Raw genomic sequence first — 8,340 nt, 5'->3', positions numbered from 1 at the left:
ACCGCTACTCCTTTAAAAAAGGGGAGGAGACCACAAGAAACTCAGAGTTTACAGGATAAAACCTGCTCCCGACCAGGTTAGGTTCAGAGAGTATGTTACTCCGGAAACAGACTCTGAGTATAAGTAACCTCTCCTTCTGAAACAGGCTTGACTTACCCCGCTGTCTCAGGTTTAACCTACCTCCCTTTTTGAAACGGAAAACTCAGAATTTCCCTTATTTCAGAGTTAACAAACTCAGAGTTTTCACTTAACCACCTTTCTGAAACGGGCCCCAGGTGTTTCATATAAGTAGACATCTAAAACATGGGAGAGGGGGCCCGAGGACTGGAATTGGGAACCACTGGTTTATTATGTGTTGTGTCATTCCTCAAGTGCAAGTCTCTGGGCAAAACTATAGCATTTAAAGACAATAGACACAAAAAAATTCAATTTGTCAAAAAATATCAAATCCAGCATAAATCTAAAAATGTTGACGCAGAAATGAAGGCCTGGTACTTGTGCACAAATGCAATGCAGAAAATATGCTCACAAACACACACACTTACATTTCTGTGGAATTTGTAAAAACAGACATTTCAAAATGCATCAAAAACTACAAAAAATGACTATTTGAAATATTTATTTTGAATGTCCTTTCTAATGTTTATATAAACATAAATTCACAAAATGTGTCACTAAAGTAGTGATTTGAGCAGTTGTCCATATCCAGTAAAATGAATGGGTCTCTATGGTCATCTGCTGGTCAAAATGATTTAATTCCTAATCTGTACTTTTAATGTTTTTTTTCTAAAAACATGGCTGAATTCAACACCTAACACCTATATCAATATCTAAAAACAATTTAAAGCAAATTTAGATAATTTATATGAATTTTTATTTAAAAAATTATATTTTTCAAGCAAGCTAATGATGTAGTTGAGGAATTTAGTGGTAAACGGGTACAAAAGTGCTTCAAATCTCTCAAAACACTGCTTTATTGTATAGATGAGAAGTAAACAAAAAAGATATATTATTTGTATTATTGGAAATGTATATTTTTCTTACAATTATGCTTTCAATTTTGGAGTCATATAGACCCCAAGGGCCAGTAGTGTAAACAGAAAACGAGGAGCGTTTGAGGGTTAAATACGCATAACCTTACCAAAGTTCATCCGGACTCTTATCCAGAGATCACAACTAGGATTCTGACATAGTGGTCACTGGACAAAAATCATATTGGAAATTAAAATTGGATAAACACCATGCAAGAGATTATTGGAAACCGATAAACTGATTGCCATACGAGATGAAATAAGATTGTCACACGAGAAAACACAGAACACAGCAGCGAGCAGAAGGCAGGGAACTATTAATCCAAAGAGAAAGAGGGTTTGGTCGTTCAAATGAGCTTTGGAGAGAGAGAGAGAGAGAGAGAGAGAGAGAGAGAGAGATAAAGTGGATGAGTGTAGATCAGTGTGTTAGAGGTGCTGTGTAACTGTCCTCCTTATACATATTAGAAAGCTGGAACAACAGAAGGTCATCAGGTAAATTTGACTGTTTTTTTATTTTATGTGTAATTATTTTAATATTATTACTTTTTATTGTTATGAAATTGGAATCTTTGTTTAGTTGACATAACTGTTCAGTAGTGTCCTAAACTATATTAAGTTAAAACTAAAGTATTTTGTAAAGTAGTATCTACAAATACTTTAACCATACTTTTTATTGCTTGCATAATTATACTTAACAAACTGACAAAGGACATACAGTACTACTGTATATTGCACTTTTGTCAAAGCTTTATTTAAAGTGAACTGGAAAGGCTAAAATGTGATCAAATGTACATGTTATTTGTTAACTACACAGTCAAGAAACATGCTTGGTTAAAATAACACATTTTCTGTGTTAGGTTAAAAGCCTAATTCATATTTTGTTTTGGCTTTCGTTTTTTTAAATATAATGTTGAGAATATCTGAAAATTTAGCTTGACTGACTTGATGTTATCTATGTCCCAAGCATCAATTTTTTTCCTAATCAGAATGGGTGTCTCGGTGAGATTTAGGTAATCTGAAAATACAGCAGTTGTGCTCAGCTGGGAGCAAAGTAGGGATGAAGAAAAACAAGGCCATGACGCTGTCTGATGTCCTGTGACGTACTGAGTGACAGACAGATTAGAGCAGTTGTGTGTATGCAGGTGATACAGTGCATATTTTGTTTGCAAAAGGTGTCTGTTCTTTTTAAAAAAGGAATATAAGAGAAAAAAATCAAAGTTGAACTAAACTGAAGATGGCCTCATGAAATATTACTACACGGGGAATAACACTGGTTAATTTAACCCATTAACTGGATTTTTCTATACCAGTGGTTCCCAACCTGTTTCACTTCATGACCCCCTACTTCCCCACAACAATATTTGAAGGCCCCCCACTCACTCAATTTTTTTCCAAAAAAAGTTAACTAGAGCTTGGAATGACTAGCCAGATGTATATTCGCTACTAAAATTACCAAAAAAATAAGAAAAATCTTGATTTTTGCTTGTTTCAGTTTATTTTAATGCTTGTTTCGTCCAATTTTTAATAATTTTAAGTCATCTTGAGGCCCCCTTGGAAATCTGCTGAGGCCCCATGTAAGCCCCACCCCCTGGTTGGAAAACACTGGTCTATACTTTACACAGCTATACCCAGTGTTTTTTAGTGTGCAGAAAAATAAATTTACTCCCAGGATATATCCATTGGTAATTCCAATGTGACAGATGGGTACACAAGTGCCAGGAAGCAAATGATCCCACCTGTCCGAACCCAGGCATTAAAGCAACACTATGTAGTTTTTTTACCTTTAAATAATGCCTCTAAAATTATTTTAGTGATAGAACAACTTTTAACTGGACAAATTGTACTGTTGCTGCAACCTGAGCAGCCTCCTAGCTGCTACAAGCACACTCTGAAAATGGCGGTGGAGGGTAGGAAACACCTGCAGAAGAGTGTCGGATACCAGGCACTGTTGCACTTTTCAACCACATGGGGGAGCTGCAAGTCATTTTTACATGGAAACTACATAGTGTTGCTTTAAGATTCTTTTGAGATACTGTAGAAGAACAGTACAGGAAGTGGAATGCGATGTATTTTATATAAATGGCTAAAGGAAAAATGTTGTCTATGGAAAAGTGTCTGCAAATGCATACAGCACGTGTACATGGTGACCGGATGATTGGTGGCTGTGTAGGCTCAAATGTAAGTAGAGGGGACCTGTTCCTAATTTGGCTAAACCCACAGTAGGATTAGCTTTGGCAATTAATCTCATTACGCATCTGTTGGACTGTTATAAGAGGTCAGTTTAGCAGAGGAAGCGGGTGAAGACATAATCATTGTGTGGAAAACATTAGCACGAAGAGTATTAGTATGAATTTATGTGTGTATCTGAGTAATATCCATTTAAAACCCTTAAATTTGTATCTTGGTAAGTGTATGGGTGCATATATGGGAATTCTGCATGCATGGTTGTCATTGTTGGTTTTAATAATGCCAAAGGATTAAAAATGGACATGCAAGGTCACCCCATCAGAGTTTACCCATCAAATGTCACACTATCTAACCGAAGAAGAGGTAGTGGATGGTATGAAATAAATGCTTGTGTTATGGGACAGATTTTAGAGTATATGATTACGCACATGTAAATGAAAACAGTGTATGCTGTCCAAGGAGAGTAATAGTCTCTGTTTTCATGTTTTTAGCTGATCAGCCATGCGATTGGTCAGCATGCAGCATAGGGGGCGGAGGGCAGCAGAACCTGAGGAGGAGCCTAATCGTGCTCCACCACCTCTGCCCCCTCCCTCTCATCACTCTCATAACTTCATAAATATAAAGAACAAGTTTTTCAATGAGCTTGGGCATTTACCAAGTAAGTAGTGCATGTATGTTGGAGATATGTGGCAAATGTCATACTGCATCAACAGAGTACACACATCCTCATCAAACTGTTTATTTTTCTATCCCCCTTTCAACCAAATCATATTTTCATCTTATCCATCCATCATCTCAGACCACAAGATCAAAAGTAAGTTTTTATTCTTCATCCATCCATTCATCCATCAATCCCCCCACTCAGTTTCAACATTTTCTATTGGCAAGATTTATTAGCGGCAGGAAATAGATGCTGGTGATTTTTGTATGCGGTCCCCTTCCTTTCTCGCTTTTTCACTTCTTCTTTTCTCCACTGCATAGTGCCCATGTGGGCAGTTGGAGCCATAGTTGTGGTTGTGCTTGCCCTGGTTGGCTGCCTTGCTTTCTGCATCTATAAGAAGTGCTTGGGAGGAAAGAAGAAGACAAAGAAAGTAAGAGAGAGAAAGGGAGGGCGCAGACGGATGAAACAGGAGACAGAAGGTGAAGCAGGCGAGGTAAGAGAGCTCAAAAGCTCAAAGCAACATCATACTTAAAAGACACCAGGTCTTGCATTGTACAGCTCATGAAGTGTTTATCCTGAAAACCTATTATGCTGTAACATTAGCAGAAACACAGGGTGTATCCCAATTTAGCGGATTTAAAGGCAAGGCTCGGTTGAAAGTCCACGAGGCAAACTAAAATGAGACGGTCTAGCTTACGGGGGGAGGGGCGTCACTCGCCTATCAGCAGGACACCACAGCAGAGACGTTTCAGACTTTTATAAATAAATATGGAGCCAGATTTTTTTTGCTTTTAAATAATATGATGCGCTGATGCAGATTTAACTACCTAAAATTATATCAAATCGAACAATCACAAATATACAAAAGTAAAATGCACCGTGCACACTATTGCAGCAATAATATTAATTTGCATCAATAAAACATCATTTATAATACTAAGTGACAAGGACCTTAAATTGGCTAAATATAAAATTTTATTTAACTACTGTTATGAATGTTTATTTTAAAATACCCAAACATCACAGGCACACATAGAATCTTGGGTTAGCCGAGGCGGTGAAAGATCCATATGGATCCTTGGTTTCAGGGGAAATGAAGGCCACATTTGGAGGCTGCATGTAAAGGAGCCTTCGAATTGGGACACACCTGCCATATTCACAGTTTACTAAATTTTAAGGACATGAAAATCTATTTCAGTGTTCTCTGTAAGTTAATATGGAGTTTTCTTCCATAAAATAATCAATGATGCCGTATCATCTTAAATATTCACCCCTATCAGGAGCAGCCTAAAGAAGGGGAGGGCGAGGGTGATAAGGAAACTGAGCTTCTTGGAAAGTTGGAGTACACACTGGACTACAACTTCACTGAAAATCAGGTGTGTATTGTTGCTGAAGGGATAGTTTTAATATGCATACTTATTATACTTGCATATTGGGGCTAATGTATATTAAGTCATCATGATGAAACCGTGTTTAACATGCTTGCATGAGACCTTTTTACACAAGTCACGAATGTTGCATGATGTGTCTTTAATAAACCATAAAGGCTGACTGGTGCACTTGATTTGAGTTAAGTGCTTGACCCCTAAACTTCTTTTTGCAGCTCATTGTTGGTATCTTACAAGCCCAAGACCTTCCTGCTATGGACTTAGGAGGAACATCTGACCCTTATGTCAAAGTTTACATGCTACCAGACAAGAAAAAAAAGTTTGAGACAAAAGTCCAGCGCAAGAACCTTTGCCCTGTTTTCAACGAGACTTTCATTTTCAAGGTATTGATGTTCATGTCCAATAACCCTTTGCATGTTTTTGATGTATCATCAGAGCATTTCTGTCTGCATGCTTATAATGAGAATCATGTGCAACATTATAATTTATATTAAATACTTGACCTGAATTAAAACCTGTATTCTTTCTTTAATCATGAATTGCATAAAACATTCTTGATGTTTAGTGTTTAAACAGGCCTTCACATACATTGCTATCTTTGTTTCCAGATCCCCTTTAATGATCTTGCTGGGCAGACTCTGGTCCTGCAGGTGTTTGACTTTGACCGTTTTGGTAAACATGACGTAATTGGAGAGATCAAAATCCCAATGAACAGTGTTGATCTAGCCCAGCCCATACATGAATGGAGAGACCTGGTTGGAGGAGAAAAAGAAGAAGTAATCCTATCCACGAGACTGCTTAATAATTTCAATACCATCTGTAACCTATTTCATCTATTTTTGATACTTTTTATATTGTTACTTGATATTTATACATTTTCTTCTTCCATCCCAACAGCAAGAAAAACTGGGTGACATCTGTATCTCCCTGCGCTATGTGCCCACTTCAGGAAAGCTTACTGTCTGTATCATGGAAGCCAAGAACCTAAAAAAGATGGATGTTGGTGGTTTATCAGGTAAGTGTTGCAATACTTTGATTAATATAGTATATATATTTACTGTATATATCAGAACTTTAAAAGCAATTTCCGTTCCAATATTTTACTCTCTTAGATCCTTTTGTGAAAGTGGTGTTACAACACAATGGAAAGCGCATTAAGAAGAAGAAGACAACAGTTAAGCAGAACACACTGAACCCTTATTTCAACGAGAGCTTTAGCTTTGAAATCCCCTTTGCTCAGATACAGGTACAACATCATATATAGACACTGCACTAATAGTTCAAAATTTCAAAGTAAAATGATAAAGAATAAAGTGCATTAATTGTGTATTAACTCTTTTTTTTTTGCTTCTCTTTATCGCTGTAGAAAGTCCAGGTGCTGATCACAGTCTATGACTACGACAAACTGGGCAGCAATGATCCAATCGGGAAGTGCTGGATCGGGTTTGGTGCAAGTGGCGTGGGTCTGCGCCATTGGTCAGACATGCTGGCCAATCCCAGACGGCCTGTGGCACAGTGGCACACACTTCAGCCTGAAGAAGAAGTCGATGCTGCCCTTAAGGCACCTATCCGCTAAAATATATATATTTCGTCAAACAACAGATTTGGAAATACTGATTTGCAGATACCTGTATTCACACATCTGCCATCATATTTGACCATTGTTGAGAATTACTGTATTTTTATGCTATTTGCACTTTGTACATACTAGAAAAACACTATTTTCAAATGAACTCCTTACTTTTGGCAACACACCCTTTAAATCAGTTAACGCACATCTGTCCCCTTATTTAAGATAACTGTCTAATACATTCTGTACCGATGTTGTTTTTTATTCCTTCTTTACTTTGTTCAATAGCTAATGTAAACTTTTTTTTTTAATATCTAAATCACTAATCAACAACATTAAGTACATTTGAATCTTTAGCCACCAGTAGGAGGCGCAGTTTAAGTGCATACCGTTCTTATAAAATGTTCATATAATGTTATGGCAGCCAGATGGCGATAGCAGACTAAGACATTCAAGTTCACCCTGAAAATTCTGTCATTATTTACTCACTCTCATGAAGTGTATAAATGCATTTGTTCCGATAAAGACAAAGGAAGATATTTTGAGGAATGATTATAAACAAACCATTCGTGAGCCCCATTTACTTCCATAGTAGTAAAATAATACTATGGAAGTGAATAGGGCTCACAAACTGTTTAATTACAAACATTCCTCACAATATTGTGTTTCGTGTTCATCAGAACAAAGACATTTATACAGGTGTGTAACAATATGAGAGTGAGTAAATAATGACAGAATTTTAATTTTTGGGTGAACTATCCATTCATTGTTCAAGACAATGGCTCCATTTTTATCAAAGTAAAACCGAAACACAAGGGGTGTGGTTATGTGACCCTGCCTGTGAAATCCAGGCTAAACTCAAATTATGAGATTTGGAGCATCAAAGTTTGATTTCACATTGATTTTAATCTTTGACATGACCTTTTTCACTTACTATTAAATATATCAAGGTTTCACAGAATGATCTTTACATTAAGTAGAATGAGTTTAAACAGTAAATCACAAAAAAACAATTTTACCGGCAAGATCACATACTGTATGATTACTCTTTTTGTCTTACAGTGCAAACCTAAATCTGTTGTAATGACTTCATCAGATCTGGTTAAGTCTTCTGCTGTGCTGTAGTACTGTATGTATTTAAACAATTTGCAGCAGCCATTACAACTATTTACATTAGATAAGTGAAAGGGGAATTCAATTATTAGATACACTTTCTAACATGTCTCTCCCTTGTTTTCTACATCCTCATGCAGACGGTCTCATATTCAGTCTGTGATCGTAAAACCCAGAACGCCATTTGTCTTATTGCGTGTCCTGGGGAATTTTTAATGTGTTTCTAAAGAGACATTATTGTATTCTATGACATAAATTACACTTTCAGACAGGCAACTGTGTTTAGTAGCCCATTAGTATTTCCAGAGGGATACATACTCTCAATGAGAGTGGGGGAGATCAGAAAGATGCCACAAATTGATTTAATGGAAACAAAGAGACATGGTATCA

The 8,340-nt window shown here is 36.9% G+C and overlaps 1 protein-coding gene across 2 annotated transcripts; it reads left to right on the top strand.

Annotated features, from left to right (window-relative positions):
• Positions 1 to 1,400: 1,400 nt before the first annotated feature.
• Positions 1,401 to 7,111, top strand: syt5a (synaptotagmin Va). Of its 2 annotated transcripts, XM_073857269.1 has the most exons (10): positions 1,401 to 1,523; positions 3,710 to 3,876; positions 4,018 to 4,032; positions 4,200 to 4,372; positions 5,160 to 5,255; positions 5,483 to 5,650; positions 5,876 to 6,043; positions 6,165 to 6,282; positions 6,380 to 6,513; positions 6,634 to 7,111. In XM_073857269.1, the coding sequence occupies exons 2-10, from the start codon at positions 3,720 to 3,722 to the stop codon at positions 6,841 to 6,843; spliced, it is 1,239 nt and encodes a 412-aa protein (XP_073713370.1). In that variant the 5' UTR covers positions 1,401 to 1,523; positions 3,710 to 3,719; the 3' UTR covers positions 6,844 to 7,111. The 2 variants fall into 2 exon arrangements, with proteins under 2 accessions (XP_073713370.1, XP_073713371.1); XM_073857270.1 differs by lacking the exon at positions 4,018 to 4,032.
• Positions 7,112 to 8,340: the final 1,229 nt, after the last annotated feature.

This window comes from Misgurnus anguillicaudatus, chromosome 19, assembly GCF_027580225.2.
Source record: "Misgurnus anguillicaudatus chromosome 19, ASM2758022v2, whole genome shotgun sequence".
Classification (NCBI taxonomy): Eukaryota; Metazoa; Chordata; class Actinopteri; order Cypriniformes; family Cobitidae; genus Misgurnus; species Misgurnus anguillicaudatus.
The sequence above is the reverse complement of the archived record's forward strand: the minus strand, read 5'-3'. Positions and strand labels throughout refer to the sequence as shown.

Excerpts from the sequence above, each read along its gene's own strand:
- syt5a (XM_073857269.1), top strand. The coding sequence starts at position 3,720 with ATGCGATTGGTCAGCATGCAGCATAGGGGGCGGAGGGCAGCAGAACCT. Across the intron at positions 4,373-5,159 it reads CAGAAGGTGAAGCAGGCGAG|GAGCAGCCTAAAGAAGGGGA; the intron begins GTAAGAGAGCTC and ends CACCCCTATCAG. Across the intron at positions 5,651-5,875 it reads ACGAGACTTTCATTTTCAAG|ATCCCCTTTAATGATCTTGC; the intron begins GTATTGATGTTC and ends CTTTGTTTCCAG.